This window comes from Mustela lutreola, chromosome 14 (assembly GCF_030435805.1).
Source record: "Mustela lutreola isolate mMusLut2 chromosome 14, mMusLut2.pri, whole genome shotgun sequence".
Taxonomy (NCBI): Eukaryota; Metazoa; Chordata; class Mammalia; order Carnivora; family Mustelidae; genus Mustela; species Mustela lutreola.
In genome coordinates, this window is record NC_081303.1 from 21,705,548 (window position 1) to 21,726,706 (window position 21,159).

At 35.9% G+C, this 21,159-nt stretch overlaps 1 protein-coding gene across 3 annotated transcripts in view; it reads left to right on the forward strand.

The window, feature by feature from the left end:
- HMCN1 (hemicentin 1) overlaps positions 1-21,159 on the forward strand; it is a 475,982-nt gene that overhangs the window by 132,906 nt on the left and 321,917 nt on the right. For all 3 annotated transcript variants that reach the window (XM_059145201.1, XM_059145202.1, XM_059145204.1), the window contains exon 4: positions 1,321-1,443. In XM_059145201.1, coding sequence (XP_059001184.1) covers positions 1,321-1,443 — 123 coding nt within the window. The remainder of the gene's footprint in view (positions 1-1,320; positions 1,444-21,159) is intronic.

Sequence of the window (21,159 nt, forward strand, 5' to 3'; positions counted from 1 at the left end):
AATTAAAACATACTTCATTGCTAAACAATCCTAACCATCATCTGAGCTTTCAGCAAGTCATTCTCACTGATCATGAATCACCATAGCATATGAATAATGAAATAATGAATAATATATATGAATAATGAAAATATGAAAAAGTTTGTATATATGAATAATGAAAAAGTTTGACATACTGCAAAAATTACTAGAATGTGACACGGAGACATGAAGTGAGCAAATGTTGTTGGAAAATGGTGCTGATAGATTTGCTTGTTGCAGGGTTGCCACAAACCTCTAATTTGTAAGAAACGTAGTATTTGTGAAGCACAATAAAGTCGAGTTCAATAAAAGAAGTTGTGCCTTTATGGCATTGAGAAGTTGCCTCTCCTCTTTGACTAAACTTTGTATGGCAAATGCCAGTAATTATAACTATTGATCTGTATACATGTACTCCAATACATATGTGTCATTTAATTTAAGCATATTACATTGATATGTAATATTTGTACATATTAATACCTTGTTTATTGATACAGAGAGGAAATGATTGGGGATTAATGAAGTTCTTCTTACCATCTTATATTTTTAACTGACAAAAACATAGGCCTATGTCTCAAATATCACATCCTATATGGAATCTCCTCTTAGTCAGTTACTTGTTTATCAGTTAGCTCTTGCTGTGTAACAAACAGTTCTACCTCTCAGTGGCTGAAAACAACACACATTTATTTCTCACAAATTTTCAGGGCTCTGTTGATCTAGGTGAGGCTTGCTCACTTATCTAGGCTGATCTCTAGGGTGACTTGGCTCTGTTTCACAGGTTTCTCACCATTTTTTGAGACCAGTAGGCTAGTTTAGACATGTTCTTTTCACGGCCAAGGCAGAAGAAGTATATATCAAGTGCTAGATCACAAGATACACAAGGTATCTAGATACACAAGATACACAAGATACACAAGGTCTTGAATGTAAGCTTGAACTGATAGAATGTCCCTTTTGCTTTGGGCTGCTGGCCAAAGCAAATCATATGTCCAAGCTTTCGTTTGAAGATGACAGATTAACTCCACCTCCTAAACAAGAGAGATTTCGAAGTCTTTTGCAAAGTGCATGGATATAGGGATGGATATATACATATATATATGATGTATGGTATTATATACATTTTTATATGTATATATGTATATGTATGTACATATATATGTATATGTATGATCTATATATAATAATGTATATATTGCACTGTACTAGTAGCATATAAACATGTAATAGGTACTCAATAAATTCATATTGATTTCAGAAAACCCTTTAAATTGTCTTCTTTTTTTAAAAATATCATAGGTGGTATTTGTGCTCACTGGAGATTGTGATGACAGGGGCCATATTGGATATAAAGTCTATGAAGAAATTGCCTCTACAAGTTCTGGTCAAGTGTTCCATCTGGACAAAAAACAAGTTAATGAGGTCAGTTTGATAAAGTGGGTCTACTTTATTATTAACTACCTTACCAAGGTATTAGTTAGGCCAACCTAGCTATGACAGATTTGATTTCAAAAACAATTTGCAAAGAGGTTGCCTTTTTTTTTCCCCCCATAGTACACAGGTCAATAAAGGCATTAAACCAATGTAGGGAAGCATAGATTTATATAATATTAGTTTCTAGATTATATTATTCTATACTGACATGTTATTTAGATTTAAGCATAAATACTTAAAATTCATTCAGAGGGAATTGGAAATTTTTGTAGTTCTTGTTTAGGAAGGTCAGTTTGTGTTTCTGATGCACAACTTTTGGATAACTGGTAACAGAAGGTGTGACAGTTCACTGAAGTAGAAAATGAAAAAATTATTGAGCAAAAGTCTGATGATGTTTGATATCTAAGATTAAAAGTAAAAAACTGTAAGTAACTGTATAGTTAATTAAAAACTTTTATGGTAATAAAATCAATAACTTAAGTACTAAGAAAATCTTGTTATTTTCTAAAACAGTGTTTGAGACATGTCTGTCACAATTCTTTCTCTTTTTTGGTACTTTCTTGGGACCTCACCGCGATAATAAAATTTATTTATTTATTTATTTACTTATTTATTTATTATTTATAAGTTTCTAGGGACATGCCAATACAAAGATAAGGTCTTCAGTGGGCTTAATTCAAATTTGATCCATGTGGTTACTGTATCTACACAAGTTCTGTTAATTTCATGACAGACTTCTTTGTTTTGAATGAAATGGTTCAGTAAGTCCTCTTCTACCCAAAGAGTTCTGTTACATCATGTTGGAACTCAAAGAATCTTGCAAATTTTTAGATTAATGTCCAGCAAAAATATTTATTAGCATATGATATACAAACTTAGAAGTTCATTTTATTTTACTTTTTTATTTTTTATCTTTAAATTTTTTTTTAATTTTTTATAAACATATAATGTACTATTAGCCCCAGGGGTACAGGTCTGTGAATCTCCAGGTTTACATGCTTCACAGCACTCACCATAGCACATACCTTCCCTAATGTTCATAATCCCATCACCCTCTCCCTATCCCCTCCCTCTGGCAACCCTCAGTTTGTTTTGTGAGATTAAGAGTCTTTTATGGTTTGTCTCCATCCCAATCCCATATTGTTTCATTCATTCTTTTCCTACCCCCCAAATACCCCACTTTGCATCTCCACTTCCTCGTATCAGGGAGATCATATGATGGTTGTCTTTCTCTGATTGACTTATTTCACTAATCGTAATACCCTCTAGTTCCAACCACATTGTCGCAAATGGCAAGATTTCATTTCTTTTGATGACTGCATAGTATTCCATTGTATATATACCACATTAAATTAAATACCACATGGAAAGTCATTTTAGTGCATTTAGTTGGAAGAAATACTCTTAAGAGGGTTATGGCTTGAATTCATATTTTGTCCATTATAAAGATTTAGAAATGCCAGGGCAGAGTCTGACAGTTACATAGGGAATCCTTTAGAGGTTATTTGCATAAAAATTTGCATGAGAATTTGGGAACCTGGGAAGAAAAGAGTTGGGAAAGAGTGCAAAACTTTCTCAGGAACGGAATTCCTTGTCCTATCCCTTAGGGCTGTGTTTAACCTGAATGAAGGAAAGTCTTTCCTCCTATAGTTGTTTTTAACCTGGAATTGTGTAGACTGTGGGGTACAGTCAGTATCATCAGCACAAATTAGGGCATAAGGGCATCATTTTCTGCTTAGAGTGTTTGAGGTTCTGGATTAAAAGTGACAGTGGTGTAAAGTGCAGTGAGATGGGGCAGAAGATGCCATGCTCTATGGACGTGGTGGTTCCTGGCAGAAGGTACTAGAGAAGAGAAGAGGTAAGAAGAGACATGACTTGTACCTAGGGCATTTGGAAGAACAGTAATTCAAACCTTTAAGCAGTCAGGCCCAACTTGGAGCTCCCCAAAACAAGTTGGGTGAACTTTTAGGGAGAACCATAGGACTTTATTAGGAGTTGGGCCCTAGAGCTAGAACATAATATGGTGGAGCTCATAAATGTAACCCCATTTATATCCACAAACCCAGGGAAAACTGACTTACACAAAACTGAAAGTACTATTGTTGTCTTAAATGGAGAAAATAAGCCCTACAGAGGTGCACACTTTAGTTTTTAAATAAACGGTACCGGGGCACCTGGGTGGCTCAGTGGGTTAAGCTGCTGCCTTCGGCTCAGGTCATGATCTCAGGGTCCTGGGATCGAGTCCCACATCGGGCTCTCTGCTCAGCAGGGAACCTGCTTCCCCCCCCTCTCTCTTTGCCTGTCTCTTTGCCTGTGTGTGATTCTCTGTCTGTCAAATAAATAAACAAAATCTTTAAAAAATAAAAAAATAAAATAAAAAAAATAAATGGTACCATGTATATTTTTTGTAGTCCTAGTAATTTTTTAAAAGATTTTATTTTAGAGAGAGAGCATTGGGGGAGGTGGGGAGGGGCAAAGAGAGTCTCAAGCAGACTCCATGCTGAGCACAGTGCCCCACGCAGGGCTTGGTCTTACCACTCTGGGATCATCTAACCCGACTTGAGACCAAGAGTCGGATGCTTAACTGACTGTGTCACCCAGGTGCCCCCATAGTCCCAATAATTTTTAATAATTCTGACAATTACTAAATAATTGACAAAATCAATTTATAAAAATTCAAACAAATTTAACCCACTGATATTTTAACCTTCAAGTTTAGCTTAAGCAGAATAGAACTAGAGAAGCATTCCTAAAATTGTCCATTTTTATAAATTGGATTTCAATGCCAACAGGCATGAGCTTTAATTTAGCTGTCAGTCATGGCAGTTCCAGCCCCTTCATCATTTGGAAAGGTCAGGAAAGGTCATCTCATTTACTTTGGACCACTGAGATGCAAGAGGAATTTAGCTAGGGGCATCTTGGAAGAGTGCTCTTCTAGGTATTATTCTGGACTGATGTGAATCCCAGACCTAATGCAGCCATCCTCATACAGTTCCGAGGATTAAGCAAATGTAAGAGGAATTTGGATTAAGTCAACACTCAAGTCCGATCCTACTGCTAAGCCTCCAGAATTAAGGAAATGATGTTTCTGCTCATACCAATTAGAATTCAGTATTTAGTTACCTAGAGATAAATGCATCCTATTTGATAAGAATTCCTTTGTGACATGGTTTCTGTTAGCTCCAATTTCCTCATTTGTAAAGTAGAATTATCCATTTTGGAGAGTCATTAGAAGATTAAATGAGATAATGCATGTAAAATGTTTCACACAAGGTCTGGTACAGGGTAAGTGCCCAATTAATGTTAACTAGTATTTTTATAATCTTTATAATGTTGTTATTTTGCTTTCAAAGTGGAGAAATTGTGCCACTATGTTTGTTAGGAACCAGATGGCTAGCTGTTGCTAGGAAATAAATCTACTCAAATGGGAAAAGGATGGAGAGATGGTTTTCTTGTTTCCTGTGTGAGAAAAACACGTAAAGGAGTTACTAGGCACTGTATAAGCCAATGTTTCCCTTATAGAAAGCCATGATGGTGGAAGATTTTATTAACAAAAACCAGAATGACAATGATAAAGTTGGATCTGCAAGATTTTTAGTATATAGTTCAGCCATTTTTCTTTTCTCATTGCTCAAAATTCTATTATATAAACATTATAAACTCTAGAAAAAGTAGACACTGTAGAGAGAACTACACAACAGAAATGAGAACTGCAGGGAAGCCACACATGAGTTGAGTCCTTTCATTTTACTCGAGTGATTTTTCATCTCTTCCCAAAGGTAATTGTGGAGAATTATGCTTTATTCTCTTAACCTAGTTCATCAGTTTCCTAGTAGGGTATATTTTGTATCAACTCTCTCTTGAGATAACTTGAGGTTTCCTCTTTCTTCCCGTTTTTTTTTTTTTTTTCCTTTAATAATACTTAAGTAGAGTATCTTTCATCTTTATTTAACATGAAAGAAACCAAAGTGAAGAAATTATTTGGCTGGGCATCAGTGGTCTATAAATCATCGTATGGTATTACATTTTGGAAGCACAAGTTAAGACACATCTCAAGGATGTACTTAAACAATTCACCTCTGAAGTTGGAAAAGGAACTAAAGCCTCACTCCTCCATTTCTTTGTAAACTGAGTTTACAAAGTGGATCTAGTTAATGTTTCCTTAAGAGTAAGAGTCTAACTTTGAAATCTGAAAGTTACCCACAGTTATGCTTTTGCATCAAAGAAGCTAGCACAAAAGATCTATTGTTAATTGGATAATTTACTTGTTCCGATTTTCCCCATTCTTTCTCTCTACCTCTCCCAACTCATGTCTTCAAATCTTTCCCTTCCATCTTCCCTGTTTCCCCACAAAAGTCTTTCCACCTGTACATTCTAGCCCTATGGATTCCCCACTTGTAAGTAATGCTGCATATTGGGCTGTTTTATATCAGAAGGAAGTTTTATTAAATAAAGGAATAATTGTCAAATAATTTGTTTGCTAAAGGAGTAAGTGATGATATCTAGAAGTCTCTCAGTAAATCTTACTATCTTATCTTGTAACTTACAAGTCTTTGGTGTAAGATGTTTCAATGTCAGTGTTCCTTGTGAGCACTTAGTGCTTTCTCTGGGAGTGGACCCTATGTTGCTGTGTTTGGTGCAGGCATATTCTATTCTACCCTCATTCTGTATTAAACATGGAAGGCTCCCACAGTTCTTTCTTTTCTCAGAGATCACCCTGTGATTAGAAAATAGTACCCACTTAGAATGATCAAGTGCTTGATATGGCCGTTGAACAAGACTTCAGTTTTATTTCATTTAATCCTTACCATAGTCTGTAAGAAAGACCATGTGATCATAAGCCCCATTTCATGGAGGAGGGAGTTGAAGCATAGGGAACCAGAGCATCTTGCTCAAGGTTAAATTGCTGCTAAGTGTTTGAACTTAGGGAACATACTTAGTCTTTCTCCTTAGACAGTACTCTTAGCCACCACAAGTCCCTGTCTTTGATTTCCACTTCTATTTTCATCAGAGATGCAGTTTTTTAAATTTAAGTAAAATTAGCATACAATGTTGTCTTAGATTCAGGTGTACAATATAGTGATTTGACAGTTCTGTGCATTATTCAGTGTTCAGCACAATGAGTGTAGTTATCATCTATGACCACACAATATTGTTACAGTATTATTGACTGTATTCTCTATGCTATGCTTTTCTTCTCTGGGACTATTTATTTTGTACCTGTAAGTTTGAACCTCTTAATTCCCTTTATCTATTTTATCCATTCCCCACCCATCTCACATATGAAAGCTACCAGATTTTTCTCTGTGTTTCAGAGTCTGGTTTTGTTTGTTCATTTATTTTGTTTTTAGAGTCTACATATAAGTGAAATCATATGATTTTTTTTTTTTTGGCTCTGACTTCACTTAGCATTATACCCTCAAGTCTACCCATGTTATTACAAATGACAAGATCTCATTCTTTTATATATATATATATATATATATATACACACACACATATATATATGTAAAATACATAATAATATAGTATAATATAACACAATATAATATATATATAAATGTGTATCAAATGTATATGATAGACACCTGGGTTGTTTCTATATCTTGGCTGCAATAATTGTAAATAATACTGCAATAAACATAAGGGTACATATATTTTTTTGATTTAGTGTTTTTGTTTGTTTGGGTCCAGTAGTAGGATTACTGGAGCATATGGTATTTCTATTTTTCATTTTTTGAGGAGCCTCCATACTGTTTTCCACAGTGGTTGCACCAATTTGCATTCCCACCAACGGTGCATGAGGGTTCTTTTTTCTCCACATTCTCACCAACACTTGTTATTTCTTGTCTTTTGGGTACTAGTGATTCTGACTAATATGAAGTGATAACTCACGGTGGATTTGATTTACATTTCCCTCATGATTAGTGATTTTGAGAATTTTTTATGTACCTGTTGGCCATCTGTATATCTTCTTTGGAAACTTTTCTTTTTCTTTTTCTTTTTTTAAAGTTTCTATTTACTTACTTGATAGGGAAATACACAGTGAGAGAGGGAACACAAGCAGGAGGAGCTGGAGAGGGAGAAGCCAGGCTTTCTGCTGAGCAGGGAGCCAGATGCAGGGCTCCATCTCAGGACCCTGGGATCATGACCTGAGCCGAAGGCAGACACTTAACAACTGAGCCACCTGGGGCCCCTGGAGTCTTTTCTCTTCTGGTCTTCTGTCCATTCTTTAATTAGATTATTTGTTGTTTTAGTGTTACATCATGTGAGTTCTTTATATATTTTGGATATTAGCCCCTCAAGAAGTTGTAGTTTTATCAGTAAGTTAGAAATTTCAGTCTCTTAATTTTTTCAGTTTGACACTAGTCACCACACTAACCAGTGGGGACAGCAAAGGCCAACAAGATGCTGTCCCTGTCCTCATGGAGCCTAGAGGTAGGAGAGGGGATATAATGATAGTAGAAGGTGATAATAGCTGATGAAGCCAACCCCAGCAACTCAAGCAGCCAGACACTTCACTCAAGGAGGACCATGGGGCTCATTGGCCACCAGAGCACACTATCTGTTTCTCAGGATCCTACCTGTGCCATGACTGAGAGCAGACAGGGGGCGTCTAATGCCAGAGTTTCTGAGTTTGAGCACAGTTCCACCATTCACTAGATTCATGACCCTGGGCAAGTTACTGACCTCTTTGGTGCTTCAGTTTCTTCATTGGTAAGACAGGATAAATAATAGCACAAACCACAGAAGATTAAGCCCCATTTCTCCCTGTCCCTTCTATCTCTTAACAGTGGACTAGGGCATCTGATAAAAATTTACTATCCTCGGGGCAGCTGGGTGGCACCTCGATTAGGCCTCTGACTCTGGTTTTGCTCAGATCATGATCTCAAGGTCGTGAGATTGAGCCCTGTGTTGGGCTCCATACTGGATGTGAAGCCTACGTGGGATTCTCTCTTTCCCTCTCCCTCTGCCCTTCCTCGCTTTCTCTCTCTTTCAAATAAATACATAAATCTTAAAAAAAAAAAAAAAAAAGTACTACCGTCTATTAGGGGCTGAAAAGGCACCGAAATACCCTTTTCTTTCTTTGCATAAGTGGCAGAGAGGTAAAAGTCCAGGACAATAGGAACCTTGGGTCCAAACCCTCCGCCCCACTGGGCAAAACTGTACCAAGAGCTGCTAAAGTCTGCAGGCTCTGGGATCTGATTATCAGTTTTCTTACAACATCAAGGGAAAGAGGGTGGTCATTTTTACTTTGGGAATGATACCAGAATGATGGCATCTATTACAGGGGCAGGGTGTCAGCAGTCATCTGGGCAGAAGAAGGAGCGCTCACTCAACTGGGGCCAAAGAAAGTTTAATGAATCATAGTTTAACAAGATGTGGGCAGAGCTAAGGGCAGCCAACAGAGAATGCTGAAGCACCAAGAGTCCAGCAGCAATGGAAGAGAGAGTTTGGGCCAGCACCCAGGGAGACCTAAGGGTGTGAACTCATGAGACATGATGGCATGTGACAGGCAAATTGCAGCCTTGGAGAGATAGAGCCAGAGGAACAAATATCCAGCCTCGCTTTCTTCATCCCTTGCAATTCCTGATGGATTTTCATTTTCTGGTGCCTTTTTAATTTTCCTCAGTCTAACTGGAAACTGGGAGACCAAGGAGCCCTATTGAAGTAGTTCGTAAATGTCAGTGTCCCAGGGCACAGAGCCTTATGGACAAGGGTAGAGAATGATCTGGAGGCGCAAAATGAAAATAAACAGCACAAGCAGTATTGTGTGGTGGTTAAGTTGGTTAAGGCTCTAGGCTCTAGGAACATGGCTCATATCCCAGCCATGTAACCTTACACAAGTTACCTGGTTTTTCTGTCTCTGTTTCCTCATCTGTAAAGTGGAAAGAGTGATAGAATGTACCTTAGATAGCTGTTGTATTTAGAACATATCAATAAATATTAACTGCTAATATTATTATTTACGGATACATGTTAGTCAAAATATTCCATTAGCCTTTTAGAATTTTCCCTAAAACAAAGAAATATATATGTATATATATATATGAATTTTTTTTTTTTTTTTTTTTAAAGATTTTATTTATTTATTTGATAGAGAGAAATCACAAGTAGATGGAGAGGCAGGCAGAGAGAGAGAGAGAAGCAGGCTCCCTGCTGAGCAGAGAGCCCGATGCGGGACTCGATCCCAGGACCCTGAGATCATGACCTGAGCCGAAGGCAGCGGCTTAACCCACTGAGCCACCCAGGCGCCCTATATATGAATTTTTTAAAGAAATATATATTTAGTGTCCATTTGTGACAACATGGCCAAAGATAATGGGGAATTCTTGGGCTTTAGGACAGGAGGGTTTGAATGACCTCTCTATCTTTAGCTTTATGTAGCTTTATATAAATTCTCTGAGACTATTTCTTCTTGTGATAACAGGCATATTAATTACTTCACAGGACAGTCATGAGGTTTAAATAACATAAGGAATACCTAGAGTATACCGAAGGGAGACCCAGGAGAATGGAAATCACCCAGCCTGTGGGTTTTTAGGACAGGAATGGCTCCTTTGCCAAAGAGGACACCTGTAGTTTTCCTTTGATTGTTGGTCCTGGGGTACCCTTACCCTACAGAGTACTCGGAAGGACAGAGGTATTTTGGTGAGCCCCAGCTTTACAAATTAATGTCTGAAGGAGAACGGACTCAAAACTACTGTAGACTTTTGTACATTTTGCAAACTTTCACAATTTCCTTAGAGTTGTCATTTATCTTATTTTCACATCATAATAAAATGTTAAAAGTTAAAGGGCTTAACTGCTGATTTTGTGAATATAATCACATCAATCAATACTAACCTTTTTTTTTTTTTTAAGATTTTATTTATTTGACAGACAGAGATCACAAGTAGGCAGAGAGGCAGGCAGAGAGAGAGAGGAAGGGATGCAGGCTCCCCGCTGAGCAGAGAGCCTATCCCACGACCCTGAGACCATGACCTGAGCCGAAGGCAGAGGCTCAACCACTGAGCCACCCAGGCGCCCCGATACTAATCTTAATAATATAGGTAACCTTTACAGAATGCTTTTTATGTTCCAGGGACTGTACTCTGCATTTCTCTAAGACTCACTGGCCTATGGGCAACAGATAATTTTTCAAACAATAAGTTAAGCATGTACTTTTTGTTTTAAGTAAACAAATGGAAATGTAAAGTACACATGGGTTCATTTAAGCATATTAGTAACCAATAAAGCAATAGTGCTTGTACGGTAATAAGCCCACTATGCAAAGTCCCAAAGAGAATAAATTCCATTCCCCTGCCAGTCATTCTGGAGTCCGACTGTGTCACTGCAGCTATAGAGAGGAGAAAAAAGCAGGCAGTGTCCCTGGTGCCCCTGCAAGGGAAGGAAAGGGAGGTGATTTGGGTCTGAGAAGCAACCTAGAGCTGAGAGATAGTCATGTCCTGGGAGTTCTTCTGGAGGAAAACAGGACACATGATCCTCTCTTCTGTCTGTAACAGTAATTAAGACTCCAAGGTAAAGAAAACACTTTTATTTTTTTTCCACTAAAGAATTTCCAGTGAGGAGGAGGAGTCAAACTTACTAGATACTTCAGTAGAAGTAGGTAAGGCCTGGGAAAATGAAGTGCTGGTTTATTTAAGTTTTGTTGAGGCATAATTGGCATATATTACACTGACCATGTTTAAAGCATGCCCGTTTGATAAGTTATGACATCTGTATTCATCACCGCAGTCAAGGTAAAGAACATATCTGTCACTCTCAAAGGTTTTCTTGTATCTCTTGTCACTCCTTCCTACCCCAATGTGTTACCATCCATCCTTAGCCAACCACTGATCTTTTTTGTCACTATTTTTTATCACTAGTTTGTCACTTCTTTATCATTATGTTTTATCACTAGTTTGTCACCTTTTTATCAGTATAGTTTATCACTATTTTTTATCACTAATTTTTATCACTAGTTTGCATTTAAAAATTGTTATATAAATTAAATCATATGGTATGTACCCCTTTTTGGTCTGGCTTACTGCACTTGGAATAATTATTTTAAGGTTTGTCTGTATTTTATTTTATTTTTTAATTTATTTTTAAAGACTTTATTTATTGAGAGAGAGAGAGCGAGAGCACGCACACGTTTATGAGTTGGGGGGAGGGGCATAGGAAGAGAGACAAGCAGACTCCCTGCTGAGTGGGGACACCCCCAACAGGGCGTGATCCCCAGACCCCAGGATCATGACCTGAGCTGAAAGCAGACATCCAACAAACTGAGCCACAGAAGAGTCCCAAGATTTATCTTTTTTGTGTGTTTAACAGTTCATTCTTGTTATTGCTGGGTAGTATTTTACTGTATGGGTATACCAAAGTTGTTTATTCATTCACCTGATAGTAGATATTTATATTGTTTCTAGCATTGGGCTATGACAATTGAAGCTGTATAAATGTTCATATATAAGTCTTTGCTACATGGACATATGCTTTCATTTCTTTTGTAAAATACCAAAGGGGAATGACTGGATCAGATGATAGTATTGAAGTAACAGTCTTACACCCAATCCATAAAAAATTCTAACATCTTGGCAACAAAGAGACTCAGAGATGAGAGATTACTGGATATATTTCTCTTGCTAGTTATATACTCATTTTCACAGGTTAATACTAGTATTAGAAAGATTATAAACGTTGCTGAAGTGTGAATTCAACAAAGCCCTTTCCTGCTGCTTGGTCAAAGAACCTTTGTGACTAGAATTTAGGCCTAGAGCTTTGTGTATATACAAGCTCAAGGATGAGACTCTGAAACCCAAAGTTTTGAACAGTTAATACTCTGGAATGAAGTATCTGCCATTTTGTTTTTCCATCTTCTGAGTTTTACTCCAGACATTATTTCAAAAACATAACCTTACTGCTGACCTTAAAATAAGCAAAAACGGGTGTTTCCTCTGAAATTTGAAAATGTATCAGAGACAAATATAACATTCTAGAAAGCTACAGGAAATGTTTGAAAACAATGCATAAATGTTTCCATTTATTCATTCTTTGAATTCACCTAATTAAATGCTGAAAATGAAGTGGAGAACTCAGAGCTCAAACTTCGAAAAATACGAAGTCTTTACATCCACAAACATGTGCAAAAAAGGAATAGTTCTCTTCGTTCCAGTAGAATGCTTGCTTTCTTTATTATGCTAAGATTGACATGTTATCTTCATGGATGTGTACTGGCAACTCTAGTATTCCAGTCACATAGTTTATCACTCACACCTGGAGTCACTATTTAGATCACTGAAATGGTGGAATGAAGCCATGTGTACTTTTTTTTCAGAATAAATAAAACATAACATACTTAATTTATTGTTGAAAAACTTATTTATTGCTCATGGACCTCTGAGCATTAATCAGTATTTTAAAATCTTATTTGCAGTGTAGATAAAATGTAATATCTTTGCAAGTGGAGGAAAAAGATTGCTCTTCTCAATAGTATCTTATTTAGGTAGAAGTTACCAAGAGTTAAGCAGGGCCCTTCAGTCGTGTGAAATAGTGGGGAATGGGACGTGGGGCATGCATTGTTTAAAAGGATAAGCCTATAAAAAATGAGAATGACTACTTTTCATTTCCTGGTTTCATGTATTGGCTTGGGGAACTATTTGAAGGACTAATTCCAAGCTGTGGCACTGTATTCTGTGAGGGCAGTGGGAGTCATATCTACAAAACAAAACTCATTGTCTATGTAGGTTTCAATGTGAGAGTGTTGTCCCACAGCCCTTCATAAGACAATCATAATATTAGGTCCCTGGTTATTACTTGTCTATAAAACTGAGGCAACAGACTGGATATCACTTCTCTCTAAAATACCAAAAAGGAGGAGGATGCTTATATAAATGACTCAAAGAATATTTCTGGAAAGTAAAGAAAGAAATGTTATTTAGGGGCAAATGGTAGCCATTAGGTTTCATGCATTCAGTAAAACCAGAACAACAGAAAAAGAAATAAACCTGTTTTCTTACCTGACTTTATTTTAATTAGAAGCTGAAACAAAATGTTTATTTTGACTACAAGATGTCAACTTTAATGGAGTCAGTCAATAACAAGTCTTAACTATCAAGACATTAAACTCCAACTCAAAGTCTTTGAAAATTTATTCAAATACACACTGGCTTGAAATAAGTGACGTATTTGAGCCATTTCAAGGGCTTGCTCTTTATTTTTGCTGGAGTTACAGTAGAAATTAAAGATTTGAATTGAGAGGAAAATGTCCAGGTATTTGATATTTAAAATTGAAACAACCTGATAGTCAACTGAATTCACTGACCATACTTTCTTTAAGAATTTACCTGTTAGGATTCACCAAGGAACACAAAGGAACGAAAAACATCTGCAGTGTTGAAGCAAATAAAAGTCCATTGAATTCTCATTTTCACAGAGCCTCAACGATTTGGATAATTCCTTTCATATTTTATCAATTTAAATTTTGAAGTTTTCTTTTAAAACTTTTTATTTAGAGACGGCAAGTGTCTACGGTGAAGTAATAAGCATGCCTTCCTCTCTCTACACACACACACACACACACACACACACCCTAGAGTATATCTGATTTAGGAATTCAGAAATAACAAGAGAACTAACACATTTAAGAGGTTATATACCTGTTGTTTCAAACAATATTGTATTTTGTAAAGATTTTAAATTATTAAGAAAGCAATTATGTTTGGTATCTAATCTAGAAATTATTAAAGATATATATATAACAAGGATTTTTGGTATGTAAAAATCAAGTGAGATCATGTGTTGAAAGCATTTTTAAAGGGACCTAATTTTGAATCTTGGGAAGAATAATTTACAATTGTAGTTTCTTCTTTCCCCAAAGACTCCTGAACATCTAGGCTGATTGGTCTAACTGACCAAGAGATTTGTGTGCCCAGAAGACCAAAGGTAGTTTTTTGTTTATCACAGAAGAGGGAAATATAAAAAGGTCTGACTACTTCATCTTTTCTCTAGATCAAGAGGTCCCTACTACTGGGATTTTCCTTTAATTATGATAATTAAATAATCTGGTTCAAGGTTAACTGGCTGTTCTTAATTTCTAGACATAGAAATGCTGATATAATTTTTAAATTTTTTCTTTTCAATTGCTTATCCAGGAATTCTACTATATAATTGCTATTGTTCTGGAAAAAAGTTATAATTTTTGTACTAAACACAGTAGATTAATATTATTTTAACATTGCAAGGATGTACTTTGTTAATACCTTTGACAAAAATATCAATATCAAATAAAAGTGGCTTAATACATTTGGAGAACACATAAATTTTTTTTGAAAAGCAGTTTAAGGGATTTCATATGCAAAGAAGAAAACTCAAGACCTTATTTTTAATATTTCTATTTAATATAAATCAACAGAGAACTTTGAAAACAGTAGGCCTGTCTAATGAAGTGGTAAGCAGTTCCATGAAGATATTAGGTTGCAAATGCTAACTAAGTACATGTCATGATTTATCCTTTTTTGTACTTGGTTCCACATAAATAAAAACACTCATCAGGGACAACCTAAATTTTGCTTTTTATTCTGCAGTAGCAAAGAGGAGATGGAAGAGTTGAGAGTCAAAGCAAAGGAAGTTTTATTTAAGAAATTTATGACCTAGGGTAAATACCTGGAAATAGAGTCTATGCTCCATATATTTTCCAGGTTTCCTTATGCATTCCTAGAATGAACCAACTGTAACAGGTGATAAATGCAAAATCTTTTGAGAAATGGTATGAGCTACTTTTGAGAGCCCCCTTGTAACATTTTGGTCATGATTTGGCTTTGTGACAAAAATTACAAATGTCTTTTCTCTTTCTTGCTAAAGGCCCCGGGGGAAAAATGCCTTGAGGTCATTTACCGTATGATTTAAAGAGCTTTGGTGTAAGTGAATGAATAAAGAAAAGGGGGGAAAAGATCTTTCAGAATTTAAAAAAAAATTTATTTGACAGAGGGAGAGAGATCACAAGCAGGCAGAGCAGCAGGCAGGGGGTGGGGGGAGTGGTAGGAAGCAGGCTCCCGGCTGAGCAGGGAGCCCGATGCGGGGCTCAATCCCAGGCCCCTGATGTCATGATTTGAGCCGGAGGCAGAGGCTTAATTAACCCACTGAGCCACCCAGGGGCACCAGAATTCTTTTTTTTTTTTTTTTTTTAAGATTTTATTTATTTATTTGACAGACAGAGATCACAAGTAGGCAGAGAGGCAGGCAGAGAGAGGAAGCAGGCTCCCTGCTGAGCAGAGGGCCCAATGCGGGGCTCGATCCCAGGACCCTGGAATCATGACCTGAGCCGAAGGCAGAGGCTTTAACCCACTGAGCCACCCAGGAGCCCCCAGAATTCTTAATTGTAATTTTAAATGAGCACAAATAATGTAGTTACTTTAAAAATATCATTGTTGGGTTATTTTATCACTTTTAAAATTATGATATTTGAAAAAAAGACATGGTAGGGTTAAATCACTTAAAATTTGGCAATTAGTTTCTGTGAGCAGGAAGAAAGTTCAGGGATTAGTGAACCTGTTTACAAAAATTTGTCCATTGTTCATTCAAATAATATTTATTAAATTGATAAATTCACTCAATAATTTATATAGTAACATTAAAATTATAAAAGCAAATAGAATTATTATTGCTAATGATGTTTTAAAATTATGTATCTGGCAAGATATTTATTTACATATATATGCATATTTCTAGAAAAAATGAAAGGTCACACCCAAATATGTTGATGACAGTCACTGGATATTATAATTCTAGGTAATTTTAATATTTATTTGTTTTATGTGCTTTATTTTTAAAATAATGGGTATGCATTATTTTTAAAATAAAGAAAAAGAGTGAAGGCATTTTCACTAAAAAAGAAAATTTCACTTGTTTTTTTTCTTAAATCCACATATGAGTGAAATCATATGGTATTTGTCTTTCTCTGACTGACTTATTTTGCTTCTCTAGCTCCATCCATGTCATTGCAAATGGCAAAATTTCATTGTTTTTTATGGCTGAGTAATATTTCATTGTATATATGTATCACATCATCTTTATTCATTCATCAGTCGATGGTCACTTGGGCTGTTTCCATAATTTGGCTATTGTAGATAATGCTGTTGTAGACAAATGAGCAAAAGTGGGAAAAGAGAGAGAGAAAGGCAAACCAAGAAACAGACTCTTAACTAGAGAACAGTTGATGGTTACCAAAGGGGAACTGGGAGAGGGATGAGTGAAATAGGTCATGGAGGTTAAGGAGTGCACTTGTGATGAGCACTGGCTGTTGTATGGAAGTGTTGAATCACTGTAGTGCACACTTGAAACTAATATTACACTGTATGTTAATTAACTGGAAATTAAATAGAAACTATGAAAAATAAGAAAATTTCAATATACTCCACATACGTACAGAACAGGTTTATAAGCAAGGCTCTATGCTCTGTGCTGTGGGGCTGCAGGGATGAATTGCTCATAGACCTTGTGTTTCAAGATGCCAGCTTCTGGAATCTAGGGGAAAGATCAAGTCTTCCCTGTCCAAAAGCAAAATCAGTCTTTTTAGCAGCAAAGTCCACAAGAGCCAAACTGCAGAAAGAGCCAAGATACCTTTCCACAGACGAATAGATAAGGAAGATGTGGTCCAAATACACAATGGGATATTCCTCAGCCATCAGAAAGGATGAATACCCAACATTTGCATCAACATGGATGGGACTGAAGGAGATTATGCTACATGAAATAAATCAAGCAGAGAAAGACAATTACTATATGGTTTCACTTACTTGTGGAACATAAGGAATAGCATGGAGGACATTAGGAGAAGAGAAAAATGAAGGGGAAGCAATAGGAGTGGGAGACAAACCATGAGAGACTATGGACTCCGGGAAACAGTTTTAGAAGGGAGGGGGATGTGGAGATGGGTGAGCCCGATGATGGGTATTAAGGAGGACATGGATTGCACGGAACACTGGGTATTATATTGCAAACAGTGAATGATGGAACACTACATCAAAAATTAATGATGTAGGGTCATAGGGTAGTTCTATTTTCAACATTTCGAGGAACCTCCATGCTTTTTTCCAGAGTGGTTGCACCAGCTTGCATTCCCACCAACAGTGTAGGAGGGTTCCCCTTTCTCTGCATCCTCGCCAGCATCTGTCATTTCCTGACTTACTAATTTTAGTAATTAGATAGCACCTCACACCATTCTGACTGGTGTGAGGTGATATCTCATTGTGGTTTTGATTGGTATTTTCTTGATGCCGAATGATGTGGAGCACCTTTTCATGTGTCTGTTGGCCATCTGGATGTCTTCTTTGCAGAAATGTCTGTTCATGTCCTCTGCCCATTTCTTGATTGGATTATTTGTTCTTTGGGTTAAAAACTAGTTTTTTAAAAATTAAATATGCAGAGATAATATAAAGCTGTTGGAAATCTGTTATATAGATTTAATTTGTATGTAATAATTTATGTATAACAAAGATGGACCTTTTGTAGGAATATCTACATTAGCATAGCCTCTTGGAGTAGAGGAGTCAGTGGATCAACTAGGAATGTCTAACACTTTAGTCTTTTATGAAATAGTGTTGTCTTACACAAAATATTTAAGTAATCAAATCATGCAAAGGACTAATTTGATTTGCTAATAAATCACTTAGTTCACTTTTATGTCTTCTTTAAGAAAGGAGTCACTTCTCTTGAATTTCAGTTATTTTGTAGTATTAGAAGTGTCACATGAATGGGTATCCTGATCTAGGTTCTTAGATTTTTGATTTTTGTTTTTGTTTGTTTTATAACGTTCTCCATTTTTATTAGAAATGTAGAAAAGGACATAGGGCTCAATACATGAATTTAGACAAATGTCATTATTAATTCAGCAGACAGTGTCAAACAGAATAAAGTTTATTTGCAGATGATGTCTCCTAAGTAAACACAATAGGAATAGCCAGGTTTTACAAAATAAAAACCAGTTTGTACTTTTCCCCCAAAACTTACCCTTGAATATTTTTGCAGCTTCAAAAATATTTGGATAAGTCTTTTAGTATTTTTTCATTTCACTCACTCCTTATACTTCCTCTTTTAAATGAGGCCTGGAAGTTAAATTCAGAATTTCACAAGAGAACTGTTCTTATAGAAATTTCTAGCCTTAACAGATGTAGAAAAAACTAGGATCCTAATGGAAAACCACTTATTACATATTTGAAGGTTTGTCAGATTCAATGACTTTTTATTGAGAAGTTTAAACTTATTTTTGTTTTAAAAGATTAGTATTTAAATGTTATTTTAAAGGGCACATAAATTTACTTGGGTAGCTATATGGACCATAGATTTTCTAAATACACATTGATTTATGCAACTGTGGAATGAAGCAAAGCTTCCTTCCAGCTGGAGAGTATGAGCCTTCATTGAATAAGCTCGAATGGAATATTTACAGTTTATTATTCCCTACCGTAAAGAACAATAAGCAAACTAGTAATGTCCTTGTGCCAAATTCAAAGAAGTGAATCCATTGTTTTGGGGTTATAATGTTATTTTTTGGTTATGCAGCTAAGTGCCTTTAAATTGTGCCTCATAGGGCACATTTGGGGTAGGTCTTGGGGGTTCTAAGGTAGACTCCACTTCTACAGCTTTCTTCCTGTTTTCTAAATTTATTTCTGCCTAAGATTTGACTTGGTAATATTGTCCAGTTAAAAAAAAAAAAAAGACATTTGGAAAGCAATGATATGGGTTTTTTTTTCTAGTTTTATTGAGATGTAATTGACATAATAACATTGTATTATCTTATGGTATATGACATAATTATTTGATAAGCCTATATTGTAAAATGATCACCACAATAAGTTCACTTAACATCTATCCACCTCATGTAGTTCATAGTCACCATTTATTTTCCTTGTGATGAGAACTTTCCAGATCTCCTTTCTTAGCAACTTTCAAATATACAATATGGTACTATTAACTATAATCAACATGCTGTGCATTATATCCCCAGAACTTATTTAATGACGTATGTTGTTAATTACCACTGAAAAATGAAATTGGGATTTATTTATGTAAAACCACAACTCTCAAAGTCACTACTTCCCCACTTCAGAAATTTGAGTATAATGAATGAAAAAATAATGTTTAGTTTTGGGGATTCAGATATTAACTGAAGTTTATTTTATGATTGTTTTATTTTTTCTAATGCCAATGCTAGCATCAGCTTGAAGTCTTCAACTGTAAGAAATAATTATTTATGATGTCAACTCTTCAGAGATTATCAGAAAAAAATCTGTGCCCGTATTTGGCAAAAGTCAGGGACTTAGAAAAATATGCTCTATTTATAGCTGGTAAAGGAGAGCATTTACAAAGATGTCAAAATTTTGAATCCTCCTTCTGCATAGCTGCCTCTTGAATCCTTGGGCCTACTTGAATTAATCATTCTTTCCTTGATGTGATATTTTCTCACTTCTTTGATCCTATTAAAATGTTAACCATGAGCTCTTAGGGGTAAGGGTTTTGTCTTAAACACTTTTAACATCTTATCTTACTGTGATGTTCAATTACAATTCTTTTTGAACAATGAATGAAAGAGTGAATCACAGTGTATGTGTGTATATGTGCATATACACATTTATACATGTGTATATGCATATATATTCACTTTACCCCATGTGAACACAGAAAAGCATGCTTATGACATATTTATTTTTGTATTCTTATGATAGCAACCATATTTCCATACATACTATATACTTAGTACTTTTTAACCAATATTGTTGATGTGGAATTTGCACAAACTAAAATGTATCTATATTTAATGTACATTTTGGTGAGGTTTGGCAAATTTATGCACTTGTGTGACCGCCTCCACTATCATGATACAGAACATTTCCACCATCCTTTTCGTTCATGTGATGTGTGTCATTAGTTCATTCCTTTCCTTTTTGTTTAGTTCCTTTGATTTTATGGCTATACCACCATTTATTTAACCATTTCCCTGTCATCAGGCAATTGGATATTTTCCAGTGTTTGTTTACTTACTTTGGTTAGTGCTGCTTTGAACATTGCTTTATGGTTCTTTGTGCAGACATAGGTTTTCATTTCATATAGCTGGGTCATATGCAAATATATATTTTAGTTTATAAAAAACTACCAGCCTATTTTCCAAATGATTGTACAATTTCACATTTACACTAGCAATGCATGAGTTCCAAATAATCCCCACTGTTGCTAACACTTGGTATTTTCAATCTCTGTAATTTTAGCCATTTTAACAGTTGTATTATTATCTCATTGTGGTTTTTAATTTTCATTCCCTAACTAGTGATATTGAACATGTTTTTCTTTTTTTTTTTTTAAGATTTATTTATTTATTTATTTAACAGAGAGAGAGAGAGAGAGAGAGAGAGATCATAAGTAGGCAGAGAGGCAGGCAGAGGGAAGCAGGCTCCCTGCTGAGCAGATGCCAGGCTCTGTCCCAGGACCCTGATATCATGACCTTAACCGAAGGCAGAGACTTAACCCAATGACCCAATGAGCCACCCAGGCACCACTTGGACATTTTTTTCACGAGTTTGTTAGCCATTCGTATTTCTTGCTTTCTAAAGTGTCCAAATTTGTTGCCTATGATTTGTCAGGCTGTCTTTTTTATTGATTTTCTAAAATTTTGTTAAGGATTTTTCTACTTAATAAGAGATATTATTCTTGTTTTTTTTTAATGCC